Source organism: Pelophylax lessonae (assembly GCF_965119305.1).
Source record: "Pelophylax lessonae genome assembly, chromosome: 6".
NCBI lineage: Eukaryota > Metazoa > Chordata > Amphibia > Anura > Ranidae > Pelophylax > Pelophylax lessonae.
Window position 1 is genome coordinate 54,022,999 of NC_138773.1, and position 16,936 is coordinate 54,039,934.

At 46.5% G+C, this 16,936-nt stretch overlaps 1 protein-coding gene across 1 annotated transcript in view; it reads left to right on the plus strand.

The window, feature by feature from the left end:
- Positions 1–16,936, plus strand: part of PRPSAP2 (phosphoribosyl pyrophosphate synthetase associated protein 2) — a 116,597-nt gene that overhangs the window by 47,252 nt on the left and 52,409 nt on the right. Inside the window, exons 2-3 of the mRNA XM_082260619.1 lie at positions 10,555–10,685; positions 12,867–12,919. Of these exons, the coding sequence (XP_082116745.1) occupies positions 10,603–10,685; positions 12,867–12,919 (136 nt within the window). The 5' untranslated portion in view covers positions 10,555–10,602. The remainder of the gene's footprint in view (positions 1–10,554; positions 10,686–12,866; positions 12,920–16,936) is intronic.

Here is a 16,936-nt window from a genome sequence, read left to right on the forward strand (position 1 = left end):
CTCAGACCTTGAGGTTGCTGACACCTTGCCGCTTGCCTCAAGCAAGCCTTTGGAGTCAGGACAAGCACGGTTTATCAAGCAGGCATCTTCTTGCAAACTACATTGTTGGGCAGCCACTGGGGGGGGGGGGGGGGGGGGGGGTCTGTCCTGACTGACTTTGTAGCTTGGCTTACAAAGCACGTAGGAACACGGGACAAAGTCATACATGTAATTCCCAGGGAAGATAAAACGCTGAAACACTGAAAAAAATAAAATGAGAATTCCTCATTGTAACCACTTAAGCTCCAAAAGGTTTTACCCCCTTCATGGCCAGGCCATTTTTTTTCCTATTCGGCACTGCGCTATGGTAAGGCTCCATTCACACTTGTGCGACTTGTCATGCAGCTTTGGACTTCAAAGTCTCGTGACAAGTAGTTTCCCATGTTTTCCAATGATAACTATTCATTTATGTGCAACTTAAAGTTGCAGCAACTTTAATGTAGTTAATGCACTTTTAGACTTTGGTCCAACTTTCATTCAACTTGAGGGCCATAGACTTCAATGTTAGCCCTCAAAAGTTGCATGAAAGTCGTACCTGAATGTTATACAATGCAAAAGTTGTCCATTATCACTGATCAAAGCCAAAGTCATATCTAAGTCGCACCCATCCAAAGTTGCACTCCAAAGTCGGCGCACCTGGTAATTGCGCAGCCATGCAACACTGTGCGCAAATTCACTTCATATAATTTTTTTTCATACAAATAGAGCTTTCCTTTGGCATTTGTTCACCACTGGTTTTTTCTTTTTTAAATAAATTAAAAAAGACCGAAATGTCCTCCCCCCGTTTTGGGAAAAAGAGTTATAAATAAAATTTGCCTCATTTCTGTGACTGCAAGAGAGCTGGTTTTGTTTGAAAAACAAAAAGACTAATGGTGTGAATACACGATTAGAATATCACCCGATCATTCGACCACCGACTTTTGAAAAAGTATTTGTTGGTCGAAAACGTTGCCAACATACACGGTCCGAATATCGCCCGACCGTTGCCCGCCGACCATCGAAACAGTGTTCGTTGGTCGAAAACGCTGCCAACATTAACATATTATACAGATTTAAACTGAACGACCTCAACACCAACGTATAGAATATCGTTCTTTCGCAAACGAGACAGAATTTTTCGTGTTTTTCAAACGGTATTTTTCGTTCTCAATATCGATATCGCTCATTGATGGCTGGGCATTAACGAGTAGAATATCGGCCGATCGCTCGCTGAACGGAAATTTTCGGCCAATTTTCTTATCGTGTATTCCAGCCATTGCTGGCTGGATCACCAGATGAAAATAGAAGAAAGCCTAAGGCCCCTTTCACACGGGCTTTCCGATCCGATCCGCCTGTCAGTTTTTCAGGCAGACCTGATTGGATGCACCATGCAGCCCTATGAAGCAGTGGATGTCAGCGGAGGCATGTTCGCTGACACCCGCCGCTATCCGATCTGATCCGATGTGGTCCATGAAATCTGGACAGATGGAAACCCTATTTTCCATCCGTCTGGAGGATCGGAACAGATCGGATGAAAACAGACAGGCGGTCCGTTATCATCCAATCTCCCATCGAGGAGAGCGGGGATCTGACAGGTCTGTCTCTGCAAAGTAAGCGGAGACGGACCTGTCATCCGCCTGCTCAGCGGGGATCGGCGGATCGATCCCCGCTAAGCAAAACGGAGTTCGTTGGGCGCACCGCTCGTGTGAAAGGGGCCTAAAAAGAAAACGAATGTAGCCATCACAGCTGCAAATTGGTAAGCTTCAATATCCTAAATGTTTACCTTTTGGGTTTAATACCGCTTTTAGTATTAATATAAGTAGTGTTTAGAATTGGAGTGAGGGTTCTCATTTGAATAACTAAAGTACAGAATGTAAAATCCTATGGCAGCTGGCTCAGTTAGCTGCCAAAGTCTGTCACCCGTGTCCTATAACGGGGGCATTGTGTTAGTGACTTGTCTGGCTGGAATCATCGGAAGGTTTGCTGACTCATGGGAGAGACGGGGGATTTTTATGCAGCAGGATCTGTCATTTCTGTGATCCTGAGATGACTGTGTGAGGCAGAAGAGAAGATCACACACTTCTGGGAAGTCATTTCTTTTTTTATATCCCGGTGAAGTAGCAGCAGTATAATACAGTTAGAGCTTCACAGGCTATTTATAATCTCCTAGTACTGAGAGATGTAACCACATGCTGATGGTCAGTTCATGTGCAGCACATTAATATCAATAAGCTGCTACTGAGAGGAGAACTGGAGGCAGATTTATCAGATCGTCATTTAATCCTACTATGGATTCCTTTAGAAACCCTTAAAACTGAAGTTTAATCAGCTTATGTTTTCGCCTTCCCGTCTCATCAACATCCTAATGACATTTTTTTAATAAAAACGTTTCATTTTCATTACATAGCTTGTTTAGGCCCGGGTTCACACCTAGGCCATGCCAGATGTCGCATGTGATTCGTGCCGTATTGCTGTGCACATCACATGCGATGTCTGTGCGATGCAACAGTTTGCATGACTGAAATCACATTGCATTCACACCAAAATGGTGCAGGACCCTTGGAATCGGATCACATGGATGTTCAGACCCATGCAATTCAATTCCACAGTTTGCACGGTGTTCTGAAAATTGATTTGGTGGGGGGGGGGGGGGGGTCATTAACCAGTTCAGCCCCAGAAAGTTTTTCCCCCTTAATGACCAGGCCATTTTTTGCGATTTGGCACTGCGTTGCTTTAACTGACAGTTGCGCGGTTGTGCGATGATGTACCCAAATAAAATTGATGTCCTCTTTTTCCCACAAATAGAGCTTTCTTTTAGTGGTATTTGATCACCTGTGCGATTTTTTTTTTTTTTTTTTTTTTTTTAGTTTTTGCGTCTATTTTTTTTTATCAGTTTTGGCCAATTTGTATTCTGCTACATATTTTTGGTGAAAAAAATCTCAAAGAGCGTATAATAATTGGTTTGCGCAAAAGTTATAGCGTTCTTAAATCTATCCCATAGTTTGTAGACTTTTTATTTTTTTTATTAGTAATGGCGGGGATCAGTGATTTAGCAATCGGGACTGCGACATTGCAGATCTGACACTAAGTGACACTTTTTGGGGACCAATGACATTAATACAGTAATCAGTGCTAAATAATATACACTGTTACTGTATAAATGGCACTAACAGGGAAGGGGTTAACACTGGGGGTGATCAAAGGGTTAAATGCATTCCCTAGATGTGCTAACTGTGGAAGGGGGGGGCATTGAACAGAGGCAGAGATAGATCTGTGATTCAGCTGAACTGAATCACACGATCTTTCCCTGCCTCTCTGACCGGAGAGCCGTCTTGCATTGTTTGCATTCCAGACGGCTCTCCTGTCAGTTTTGCCGAAGATTTGCCAAAGAGGCCGGCGGGGATCGAGCCTGCTCCTCCCGTGGTCTGCCTCCCGCTGTTTTACAGCGGGAACACGACTCCGGTGGCGCGCGCAGCCGCTAAAACCACGTGCACATAATCACGTAGATCTATGTGATTATGCACAGCCGAGCCGCCCTGCCGCAGTAAACCTGCGTGGGGCGGTCAGCAAGTGGTTAAAGTGATTTGTAAAGTCTTTTTTTTTTTAAATAACAAACCTGGTATCCTTCCCTCCTCTGTGCAGTTGGTTTTGCACAGAGCAGCCCGGATCCTCCTCTTCTGTGCTCCTGGCCCCTCCCTCCTGTTGAGTGCCCCCACAGCAAGCAGCTTGCTATGGGGGCACCTGACCTGAGTCACAGCTCCATGTGTCCATTCAGACACTGAGCCATAACCCGACCGTGCCCCTGCCCCCTCTCTTTTCTGATTGGCTGAATGATTTTGATTGCCAGCAGTGGGAACCAATCGCGCTACTGTCTCAGCCAATGAGGAGGGAAGTCCCGGGCAGCTTAGACACTCCTGCTACAACGCTGGATAAAGACAGGCTGAGGGAAGTATTAGGGGGACTGCTGCACACTGAAGGTTTTTTTTATCTCAATGCAGAGAATGGATTAAGAAAAAAAAAAAAAAACCTTCTGTCTTTACAATCCCTTTAACTTTACATTGACACCCGCAGTGGTTGGCAGATGTCATTGTGATCTGCCTGAAAGTCAGATATGCGGTGTGGGAACCGAGACTTAAAGTGGTTGTAAAGCCTCAAGGTTTTTCACCTCAATGCATTATATGCATTAAGGTGAAAAACCTTCTGTGCTGCTGTCCCCTAACCACCCCCACCCCCCCAATTTTTCCTACCTGAGCCCATCCGATCCAGCGATGTGCACAAGCACAGCGGCTCCTACTGTTGTCTCTCTCTTCATTGGACAGATTGATAGCAGCGGGAGCCAATGTCAATCAAATCCAGTGACACGGGAGTGGAGGGTGCAGGACCTGGTCCTGCTGTCTTTGTCAATGGGTGCAGCAGCTGGACTCGGGAGCGAGCTCGCAGAAGTGCCTTCAGGGAAAGCGGCTTTCCATGGGGGCACTCCATGAGGAGGAGGGGCCTGGAGCGTCAGCGGGGTACCCCAGAAGAAGATTGGGGCTGCTCTGTGTAAAGCTAGCACAGAGCAAGTAATTATAGGCGTGTTTGTTATTTTTATTTAAAAAACAAGGGTTTACAACTCCTTTAAGACCCTGTGATATCATCACTGCGTCTCTCTTCTCCTCTATGTAATGCAGGCAGATCTTGCTGGTGGGAGGGGCCAGCAGGGTGGTGTACAATAGCTTCCTGAAAACATTGCAGAACCCTCAGCCCTGGGCTGGCTCTTGGGAGGAGTTAGGCAAATATCAAAATGCCTTGGTGGCTGGATGTCAGTCTGGAGGAGTGGGTGATCCTGAACAGGATACTTTTGCATACAGACCACATGTGGAGCTGACCCTTCATGATTGGAGGAACTGAATGAAAGGGGCGGGCCAGTAATTAATTTTAGTACAGGATAGGAGCCTGTAGAATGGTGCAAGACTGAAGAAGGGTAGGCTGGAGGTCAGCTTTTAGTAATACCCAAATCTATCTTTATATCCTCTCTGCCATGTACAGCAGGGCTCAAACTGCAAGTGGAAAGGGCATTGCACAGCGCTGTCAATCTTAGAGTTTGCTTATAGGAGGATAACCTCTTCATTGTGTTGCTGTTCCTTTTACCGTCCAATCACAGGCAGGGGCAGCTGCTTGACCAAGTTGTACTACTTCAGCTGCAATTAGGGACCTGGTTGTGCTGTCTGGCAGGGTGAGTAAATGTCCGATAAACAGAATTACAAATCCTTTGTTGGGTAAAGCTGATTCAATTGTGTATTTAGCTTACAGCTTACCTGTAGTAAGAGATTACAATTGCCTCTGTATTCCTGGCCATTGATTTTTAATATTTGCCAAACAGTAGTTGGCGGATATTAAACGATTGATTATACATCATTCTTTGTTTTGGGTGTACGCTGCTTTTCTTGTGTTTGTATATACTGAGAAGTGCTGTGATTTCCTGACCTTGTCAGCGGTCTGTTAGACGACTTCTGCTTTCCACATACCAGTGAGCGGGAGAGACAGGTTTGTGTTGGTTGGAGTGCAGCTAGTCATAGCTGGTTGGGAAGCCGGCAGTGCCACGTTTTTACCTGGAAAGATTGTCAACTGATGTTATCTTTAAAACAAGTTCTTTTTGGTGTGAATATTTGGCTTACACCGTGTTTGTTGTTATACTGATCTGTGTACTTTGGACAGCCTTTCATCATTTTGTGTTGTTAAAGCAACAGTGACATGCGTGTTTAGGAAAGAAGCATGCCGTTAATGAACCAACACAAATTATCTCTGAACTGGCTGCCTTCTATGGTGACCTTTATGGGTCACGTCATGCTTACGATAATCAAGATCTTTTGACATACCTCTGGGATTGACCTTCCCTCCCTGTCCGAAGGGGACAAGAGAGCGTTGGAATTACAGGTGGCAGCACGTTCATTCCCGACGTGCAAGGCCCCGGGGGAGGATGGTCTGCCCATGGAGGTATATACTCAGTATGGCGAGCAGCTCTTGCCACGGTTACTGGAGGTATTTAATGCAGCTATCGAGGAAGGGCACCTCCCACCCTCGATGGCTAGGGCTAATGGGATATTGTTGCTTAAGCCTGGAAAGTATCTGCTTGACCCGGGATCTTACAGTCCCATTTCTCTTCTTCAAAGTGATGTTAAGATCCTAGCAAAGGTCCTGGCGCTCCTGGTCAATGGTGACCTCTCCTCACTCATACACCCTGACCAGGCTGGTTTCATGCCCCACAAATCTACTGCCACGAACCTTAGACGCCTTTATCTTAACATGCAGCTCATGGCAGACAATGGGGGACACAAAGCTCTACTATCTTTGGACGCCAACAAAGCTTTTGATAGTGTGGGTTGGCGATATCTATGGGCGGTCTTGTCTAAAGTTTAGAGGGACGGCCAGGTCTTCGTAGATTTTCAGTGGTCTGATACTCCTTCTATTTCAATATTATCGCTTGCACAGTGCTCCTTGGGATGTTTAAGAGCCGGTTCACATAGGCGCGACCCGACTTGCCGGGGCGACCTGTGAAGTCGCGGGGCGCAGCTCGCACCGCGACTTCGGAGCGGCATGCACAGATTTCATATCATTGAAGTCAATGCAGGTCGCTCCAGGTCGCCCCAAAGTAGTACTGGACCCTTTTTCTGAGTCGGAGCGACTTGTGTCGCTCCGACTTAGAACGGGTCCTGTGCTAATCTATGGCAGGTGACCTACGGCGACTTGTCAGGCAACCAGGTCGCCTGACAAGTCGCCCCAGTGTGAACCGGCTCTAAAGCTTGGGAAATCTTTTTGTATTCAAATCCGGCTTTAAACTTCTCCACAACAGTATCTCGGACCTGCCCGGTGTGTTCCTTGTTCTTCATGATGCTCTCTTCGCTTTAAACGGACCTCTGAGACTATCACAGTGCTGGTGCATTTATACGGAGACTTGATTACACACAGGTGGATTCTATTTATCATCATTAGTCATTTAGATCAACATTGGATCATTCAGAGATCCTCACTGAACTTCTGGAGAGAGTTTGCTGCACTGAAAGTAAAGGGGCTGAATAATTTTGCACGCCCAATTTTTCAGTTTTTTATTTAACAAAGTTTGAAATATCCAATAAATTTCGTTCCACTTCATGATTGTGTCCCACTTGTTGAATCTTCACAAAAAATTACAGTTTTATATCTTTATGTTCGAAGCCTGAAATGGGGCAAAAGGTCACAAAGTTCAAGGGGGCCGAATACTTTTGCAAGGCACTGTATATGCAGACGACATGCTTGGGGGACACCACCTCCTCTGTCACTGAGGTGATATCGGTGCTTTCGCGCTTTGGACATCACTCTGGTCTAACTATCAACTGGTCCAAATCGGCCCTGTTGATGCTGGACGGGGATCAGGGGGAGGATCTTCCTCCCTCGTGCCCAATACCGATGGTGCCCTCATTTAAATACTTAGGAGTGCAAATATCGCCCGACTGGCAGATTACTGTCCTTTAAATATACACCCCCTGCTTTCCCGATTTCGGGATAAAATGAATACGTGGAATACACTTTAGCTGTCGCTAGCAGGAAGAGCTAATCTTATAAAAATGATATTGATGCCACAGCTCCTTTTACTTTTTGCATAACTCCCCAGTTGTGATTCACTTAAAAATATTTTGAGTGATTAATACCCTTTTCCGCCGATTGTTGTGGAAATCAGGCCTTCCTAGAATTAAAATAGAACAATTACAGCGCCCTAAAGACAACGGGGGCTTGGCGGTACCAAACCCCTGGATATACTATATAGGGGCTCAGCTGCAGCAGCTCATAGGCTCCCTTTCACATGATTCAACGGGCTCCTAGGTGCGGCTGATGCTGCTGGGTTCCGGAACGGTCACTGTTCCTATGGTCCTGGAGGCGCAGAAATTTCACAAATCAAACAAACAGCTACCCACTTTTAATCTGATTCAAAAGATCTGGAATAAAAGCAGGCAGAAGCAGGGTGTGACGGGATCCCCTGCATACAGCCCGATATGGGACGACCACTCCTATGCCGAAAGTTGCAGCAAGGCCCTAGGTGGAGAATTTTTGGTGCGACTTTGTTGGCACATATTTTCAGGAATGGCAAATAACTGTCTTTCCCGGAGCTGCAGGGTTGGTTCAACTTGCCCCCCTCCATGTATCGCTCTGCCCCGCTCTCCCTCTGCCCCGCTCTCGCTCTGCCCCGCTGTCCCTCTGCCCCGCTGTCCCTCTGCCCCGCTGTCCCTCTGCCCCGCTGTCCCTCTGCCCCGCTGTCCCTCTGCCCCGCTCTCCCTCTGCCCCGCTGTCCCTCTGCCCCGCTCTCCCTCTGCCCCGCTCTCCCTCTGCCCCGCTCTCCCTCTGCCCCGCTCTCCCTCTGCCCCGCTCTCCCTCTGCCCCGCTCTCCCTCTGCCCCGCTCTCCCTCTGCCCCGCTCTCCCTCTGCCCCGCTCTCCCTCTGTCCCTCTGCCCCGCTGTCGCTCTGTCCCTCTGCCCCGCTGTCGCTCTCTCTCTGCCCCGCTCTCCCTCTGCCCCGCTCTCCCTCTGCCCCGCTCTCCCTCTGCCCCGCTCTCCCTCTGCCCCGCTCTCCCTCTGCCCCGCTCTCCCTCTCCCTCTGCCCCGCTCTCCCTCTCCCTCTCCCCCGCTCTCCCTCTCCCTCTCCCCCGCTCTCCCTCTCCCCCGCTCTCCCTCTGCCCCGCTCTCCCTCTGCCCCCCTCTCGCTCTCCCTCTGCCCCCCTCTCGCTCTCCCTCTGCCCCCCTCTCGCTCTCCCTCTGCCCCCCTCTCGCTCTCCCTCTGCCCCCCTCTCGCTCTCCCTCTGCCCCCCTCTCGCTCTCCCTCTGCCCCCCTCTCGCTCTCCCTCTGCCCCCCTCTCGCTCTACCTCTGCCCCCCTCTCGCTCTACCTCTGCCCCCCTCTCGCTCTTTCTTTGGCCCCACTTTGGCTCTTGGTCCCACTCTTGCTCTCCTTGGCTCTCGGCCCCACTCTCTGTCTCTCATCCCCACACCCTCTCTCTCATCCCTCTCTCTCTCTCTCTCTCTCTCTCTGGCACTGCCTTTTCCACTCGCAGTCTGAGCCCCCCCTTTCCCCTTGATTGCTCTCTCTATTCCATCTCTTTCCCTGGTCTCTTCTCTAGCTTGTTGCCTTCTCTCTTGTTGACTGCCCCACTTTCTCTTTTACTCTTTCCATCCCTTCCTCCTCTTTCTCTATTCTTCTCTCTTTCTCTGCCCCACTGTATCTATCTTTTATTTTGCCCCTAGCTCTCTCCAACTTTCTGCCCCCCTCTCTCTCTTTTCCACTCTTTCCTCTCTTGCTCTGTGCCCCCCCCCCCAAACATCCAGGGACAGGAAGTGAGGTGAAATCTTCCCTGCAACACCTTAACCGCTTGCTGACCGCCGCAAGTACATATACTGCGGCGGTCAGCCCCGGCCAGGCAAAGTGACGTATCGGTACGTCAGTAGCCTGTGAGCCAATAGCGGCCGAGCGTGCGCCCCCGAAGGCCCCCCCCCGGCTCGTTCCCTAACGAGTCCGTGCGTGTGACCGGTGGACCCGATGTCCGCCGTTCACTCGCGATCGTCCGCTGTGAAGGGAGAAAGGCAGGCGGCTAATGTAAACAAAGCCGTCTGTCATTCTTCCCTTTGAAAAAATAGAGATCATACGGTTCTACTATGTAGGACCGTTGATCTCTGTTCTTACACCAGTAGCCATGTCCAATCACAGTTAGAAACACGCCCCTAGGGACATACTTAACCCCTCCTTCCCCAATAAAGTTAACCCCTTCCCTGCCAGTGTCATTTTTACAGTAACAGTGCATATGTATAGCACTGATTACTGTAGTAATGTCACTGGTACCCCCAAAAATGTCAGTTAGGGGTCTGATCTGTCCGCTGCAATGACGCAGTCCCGCAAAAAAAAAAAAAAAACGCAGATCGCCGCCATTACTCGTTAAAAAAAAAAAAAAAAAAAAAAAACAACAAAAATGACAAAAATCTTTCCCTTAGTTAATAAACGTAATAACTTTTGCGCAAACCAATCAAAATACGCTTATTGTGATTTTTTTTTTTTTTTACCAAGCATATGTAGCAGAAAACAAATTGGCCAAAAATGTTAAAAAAATTTTGATTTTTACATTTTTTTTGGGGGAATTTCATATAAAAAATGTGAAAAATATTGTTATTTTTGCAAAATTGTCGCTCTTTTTTTGTTTATAGCGCATGATCAAAAAATCGCACAGGTGATCAAATATCACCAAAAGAAAGCTCTGTTTGTGGGGGAAAAAAAGGATGTCAAATTTGTTTAGGGACAGCGTCGCACAACCGCGCAATTGTCCGTTAAAGTCACGCAGTGCCGAATCACAAAATAGGCCCTGGTCAGGAAAGGGGGTCAAATCTTCCGGGGCTTAAGTGGTTAAACAGCAATGAGAACTTGACAAAAGTATTTTATCTTTACAAGTCTATCTAAATCCAAAAAACAAAGTTTTTCAATCGGAGTTGGACTGTAAATCTCATAATGATGTTCTTCTCTTGCTTCTTGTTTTGCTTAGGAGGACAGTCGGCCCTGCCGTTTGCATGTGACTCAGCCAGACTCTCCGAAGATGAACGTTACCAAGGGTGGCCTAGTGCTCTTCTCTGCCAATTCCAATGCTTCCTGCATCGAGCTGGCCAAGAGGATTGGAGAGTAAGTATGACTGTTCCTCCTCTGTCATAGGCTGCTTTCTCTCTACATTTCTGACCTTGGAGTGTCTGCATTCTCCTTGCAGCCTGGATGCCATCCCAGTGATTCTAGATTTGTGAATTGTTGGGGCAAAGTGTTAATAACTTTCCACTATACTGTAGACATGATTACCTGGCACTGACTAATGCAGCAGTGATTCACCATATTTATTATTTCCATACGTAATGCAGTATTCAGGGTCAAATTTGCAGAAGATCCAGAGAAAGTGATAGGAAATCCAAAGTGTTAGCCGTCTTTTGAGCAGGGGGTTTGGAGGAAATCCTTCAGTAGGGATTCTTGTCCCGGTGACAGCTGTCTAAAGCTGCCCATAGATGAGTAATTTTTTTCTGTTCAACCAACAGGTTGAATGAAAAAACCTGACCTGAATTCCTCATCCACACATTTTAGGTGGACATGGGTAATCTTCCCGGCTGTGTCAAACTTCCCTGCTGTCTGAATACACAGATTGGTGCTGCAGCATATAGCCTCCAGTGCTGAACCAGTGGGGAAAATCCGACAGGGCGATTGAACAGAAGTCGAGCTTCAGATCTACTTCTGTTTAACCACAGTGTCCACACATCGAAATTCGGCCGGTCCCTGCTGAACCGGCTATATTTCGATACATGTATGGGCAGCTTAAGGGGAAGATTTATTCTCAGTTACTGTGGCTCTTTAGGTGAAGCAAGAATGAATGACTCCATAAGTTGTAATAGCTCACAGACTTTATCCGTGAGATTTCCCCTTCAGAATATGATGACGTTCTATGCCAGGGGATCTCACTCCTGTTCTGTAGCCTCATAGCTTTATATATGTAGTGGTTGACTGCTAGCCCCACCTGTTTTGGGGTAAGATTTGGTGATGTCACTACTGTGCCACTCACTATTCTCCTTGCTGGAGAGAAAGCTGTACCTGGAGACCTGCTGTGCCAGGATCTCCCTGCTTCATTCATTCTTTGGATCTTTGCTTCCTCCACCTTTCTTGCTTTTTTTTTTTTTTAATATTAACTCACCAGTCTTTAGATCACCAATCATTAGGGGAGCATCTCTGACATGCACGCTGATCACTGCCATTATTAGTAAAAAATAAATAAATAAGAATATTCCATAGTATGTAGACGCTATAACTTTTGCACAAACCAATCAATAAACGCTTATTGAGATTTTACTTAAAAAAATTATGTAGCAGAATACATATTGGCCTAAATGTATAAAGAAATTCGATTTTTTTTCTTTTTTATTGGGTATGTTTTATAGCAGAAAGTAAAAAAAAGTTTTTTTTTTTTTTTTTTTTTTTTTTTAAATTTTCGTTTTTATGTTTATAGCCCAAAAAATAAAAACCGCAGAGGTGATCAAACACCACCAAAAGAAAGCTCAATTTGTGGGATAAAAAGGACAAACATTTTATTTGGGGTACAGCGTCGCATGACCGCACAAAAGTATTGCAGTGCCGTATCGCAAAAAATGCCCTGATCATGAACGGGGGTAAACCTTCCGGGGCTAAAGTGGTTACGCTCCACAGAATTATTGTGTAGGGATGGCAACAAGACTGGTCAACAGCAAGACCAGACTACTGGACTGGATCAGGAGTCTACAATACCAGAGGAGGCGCTGGCCAGGGACAATTGATGGTTCCTATTTTGGGATTGTATACATGTGATCCCATACTGCAATCTGGTCCCTCAGCTGACCATCTTGTTGTCACCCTTACATGACAGTCTTCTCGAGCTTGAGTCCTTCAGGTGAGTGAAATACTGCTTTTGGTTTAAAAAAAAATAAATAGATTGAATGGGTGGATAAGAGGGATGGGGAGGACAGCAAAATTATGCCCAGAGATTGGCTTTAGGAAAACAGCATTGTTAGATGATCACTTTTAAATAACAGTTGCCAACAGTTTGGTCTTGAGGTGTTCGCCTTCCTTTTCTATGACCACCACTGTAATTAACAGTTGAGTCACAGCACTGTCTGGCTTTACTGGAAAGTTCACATGTATCCCCATACTGGTGTGTGATCCTAGGGTGTACAAAAAAAAGCGTACATGACACAAGAGTAGACCTGTAGTCTGGTGCATTTATACATGGTTTGATGATATATTGGTCTTCTGTCTGGAGGCGTTAAGGAGTTAACTATATTTTTCCACTTTTTATAGGCGCTTGGGTGTTGAACTTGGCAAGGTCCAGGTGTACCAGGAGCCAAACAGAGGTGAGTCGTTTGCAGCCAATTCCTTTCCTGCATCTTGCTCTACAGTTTGCAGTCTCTTCTGTGTATCTCATAGTTGGCCTTTAAAAGACTAAGCGTTAAAATTTGTCATTATGTATGAGAGAGAGCAACCTTGTCTCTTAAAGGCGACCAATAACTTTCCTTCCAATGTGTTCTAAGCTGCACTATAAAATACATTTTAAATATGTGCATCACAGGCAGATATTCAGAATTGAAATAAGGATAACGAAAAGAGTCTTGGTTCTTTCATGCTGATGTTTTCGCTTTCGTTCATTGACGGACACAGCTTCAGATCTTCTGAGCTTATACTGCCCCCAACAGGAGTAGGACGATGGGCAGATAAAGTCTGGCTATGCTCATGGGCAGTCCCAAGGGTTATACTCCCTCTCGCTGCTATTGGCACTCAGTTTTTTTTATGCCTAGTCCGGAGTAAGGAACTAGTTCCCTGCTGGCATCTTTGGTCCTGGCAATTTTTTCTTTTTAGATAGAAATTTTTTTTCTCCTGGATTTTTCCTGTGAGATCTACAATCAACTGCTTCGCGCTCAGTCGGCCGCGACATAGCCCCACTGGACGGGGTGGCTGGCCTGCGAGTTAAACACCTCGCAAGGTCGCATACGACCAGGTCTCTGCCTGGCTGACAGGTCCCCCCCCCCCCCGTTTCAATGGAGAGGGGTTCTCTCTGGTTCTTGGTATGGTAAGTAGCTGCCCCCCCACCCTCTTCCCCTAGAGGGTTTTGGGGTGGACGTGGGCATCTCCTTGGGATGGTCGGACCCCCGGGTTCCCCTCCTTCCCTTCAGGCACCCCCTCTTTGTCATCTGTCCCCCTTCCCACCCCCCCCTCCTCCTCAACATATGTTGGAGCTTTTTTGGGATGGGAGTGGGGGTTGCGCCGCTGGCGACTGGAGAATCGACTGTATGGGGGGTTGTACCTGGTGGGGGATCCTGCCAGGGCCCCCTTTCCTGCCTGGGTCTGTCCTTGAGGCCTGGGTTCCCTCCTGGGTCTCTGTAAGCCTTGTGGTGTCGCCATTTCGTTGTAGCCTGTGTGTTTCTATGCACGGTGGCCATTTTGCGGTGGTTTGCCATTGAAAATAGCGACAGTGAAACCCTGTGGGCAGCGATTTCGGCCCTATGGCAATACAAGCCATCCAGAGCGGCAAAGGTGTTTCCTTTCCCTGCCTATTTTGACAGAATTGTCGCTAAAGAGTGGGGACGACCAAAGCGTCCTCGTGGGGTCCCTAAGCGCTTTACTAGGAGTTACCCCTATATGGAGTCCCTTATTAAGAAGTGGACTGTTCGACCGGTGGTGGACCCTGAGGTTTCAGATTGAACAAGGCAGCCATGATTTTGGTTGAAGAGTCCACAGCCTTTAAGGATCCAGCTGACAGAAAGGCGAAGGATGTGGCCCACAATATGTACACTTTGCCGGGTTCGGCACTGAGGTATTCACCATTGCCCTGGTGTCGCAAACTCTGACCGAGTGGGCTAAGCTTTTAGGCCATTACTTAGAGGGAGAACAACTCCCCCCCCTGCCTTTGCTGAGATGGCGGACCAGCTAGTCCAGGCGCTGCAGTTTATCCGTTATCCTCTTTGGATGCGGCACCCCTAGTGGCTCGGCTCTCTGTTTCGGCAGTGGTCCTTTGGCCTGTCTTTTGGCTCAAATGCTGGTCTGCGGCCAGACTTCTAAAAAGGCCTTGACTGATCTTCCCTTTCAAGGAGATCGTCTGTTTGGAGCTACCCAGGATGACATTATAAAAGGTCTTACAAGGGGGAAGAGTACCTTTCTTCCGCAGGCTACTAAGGGCAAGGAACCTTGTCTTGGACGTGGGCCTTCCTTTTCCGCTCATAAGAAAAAGGTCGACTGACAAGGGCTGGTGACATGGGGGTCCCCAAGGTTTTGCAGGCTGCTGTTGATAGCACCTTATCCTCTTCGCGGGTGTGTTGTTTTTTTCAGGTGGGCTCCAGTTGTTTTGGTTGAGCCCCTGTTGCCTGGTTGGCTACTGTTTTAGCCTTGGGAATTTTTTTGCTGTTCCCACACCTCATGTTTAACACTGCTTTGGGACATCCCAACGGTTCTGAAGATCTTAAGCTGTGTCTGTCAGTGAACAAAAGAGAAAATGGGATTTTTTACTTACCGTAAAATCCATTTCTCTGATGTTCATTGACAGACACAGCACCCACCCCTCTATGGAGTTGTACTTCTTCTGACACTGCTTGTAACTAAACTGAGTGCCTATAGCAGAAAGAGGGAGTATACCCCCTGGGACTGCCCATGGGCATAGCCAGAAGACTTTTTTTCCACCTATTGTCCTTCATAACATTTTGTTATACTGCCCCCAACAGGAGAAGATCTGAAGCTGTGTCAGTCAATGAACATCAGAGAAAGGGATTTTATGTTAAGTCAAAAATCCCATATTGCATTGTTTTGAAGGGCAATGCTACCTCATTGCATTTTGTTTTCCAAGAACGTAAAAGTGCCAAATTGGGCTGTACATGTTCTAAAATATAAAAATTCTAACCAGAACTTTTTAATTGTGGTTTTTGCCTCCAGTAATGAAATTTTCCTACACTTCCTGTCTTTTAGGGGTGTCAGACAGAATAGGAAATTCAGAGAAATTTCTTTATTGGCTATACAAAAATAATAACTGGATAGAGGATCTAACCGCTTTCCAAATTTTTTTTTTTTTTTTAAGTATTAGCTGTAGTTTGGCTTTAAAGTATAACTAGGCAAATGTTTTTTTAGTTTTGGAAAGGAATGAAGATGGATTAGAACACCTTCTGTGCCCATGTTCCAGAGATTCACCTCTATTTGTCCTGTTTTACCATTTTCATTGAAAGTGAAAGTAAAATTAAATCCCAAATATTGGGTTGTCCATAGAAGGGTAATAGAGGGGAAATCTTCCAATGGAGCCACTAGTTCTGGTGACATGGGGGTCCCCAAGGAGTTCCCTTCATTTGCAGGGATTTCCTCTCACTTCCTGTTTGGCTATGGGACAGGAAGTGAAGAGAAATCCTCCACAATAGAACACCGTTTTTTTTGTAAGCTTTGTGTATTTTCATTCTGCTTTCTCCGAGCTCTTACAGTAGATAAATTATAGACAGAGCACTCATATTTTAATCTTATATGCACATTTAGAAACTGCAAGATGGTGTGTGTACTGGTGCAGTTGACATGGCAGACATACTTCTGATAAACCTCATCTCTCAAGCTGAAGGGTCAAACGTAGTATTAGCAAGACCCTGGGAAAATCTGTTTGACTGTGATTTTAGTCTGCTTTTTTTTTTTTGTTTTTTAAAGCTGGCCTGGATAGGCCTTACTATTCAACTGATGTGGTTATCCTTTATTGAGGAAGCAGCTGCTTTCACAAAGGGTTTCTGCTGGGAGAAAGAGAGAGAGTGTGTTTGGTTCCCTGGAAGAGCGGGGCTTGACAATGTAGTAAGCTCTGTTTTTATTGGAAGTTGGAATAAATTTATAAAACTGAAAATTTTAAAACTCAAACAGCTACTGTATGTGGACTCTTGTTGCTTGTACAAAGACCAATGATTTGGGGCTGTCTTCCCTAGGAGACAATGAAAGCAATGCTGCAAATATAGTCATGAATTTATTTATTCTTATGTATTTCAGCTACTTGTGTAGCGCTGTCAATTTACGCAGCACTTTTACATATACATTGTACATTCACATCAGTCCCTGCCCTCAAGGAGCTTACAATCTAAGGTCCCTAACTCACATTCATACATACATAGTAGGGCCAATTTAGACAGGATCCAATTAACCTACCAGCATGTCTTTGGAGTGTGGGAGGAAACTGGAGTTCCCGGAGGAAACCTCCACAGGCACAGGGAGAACATGCAAACTCCAGGCAGGTAGTGTCGTTGGTTAGGGTTCGAACCAATGACCTTTTTGCTGCTTGGCGAAAGTGCTAACCACTACACCACTGTGCTGCCCATAAGGCCAGTTTGGCTGAAACGCGTTGAGATATGTGACTGTCATTTGTTACC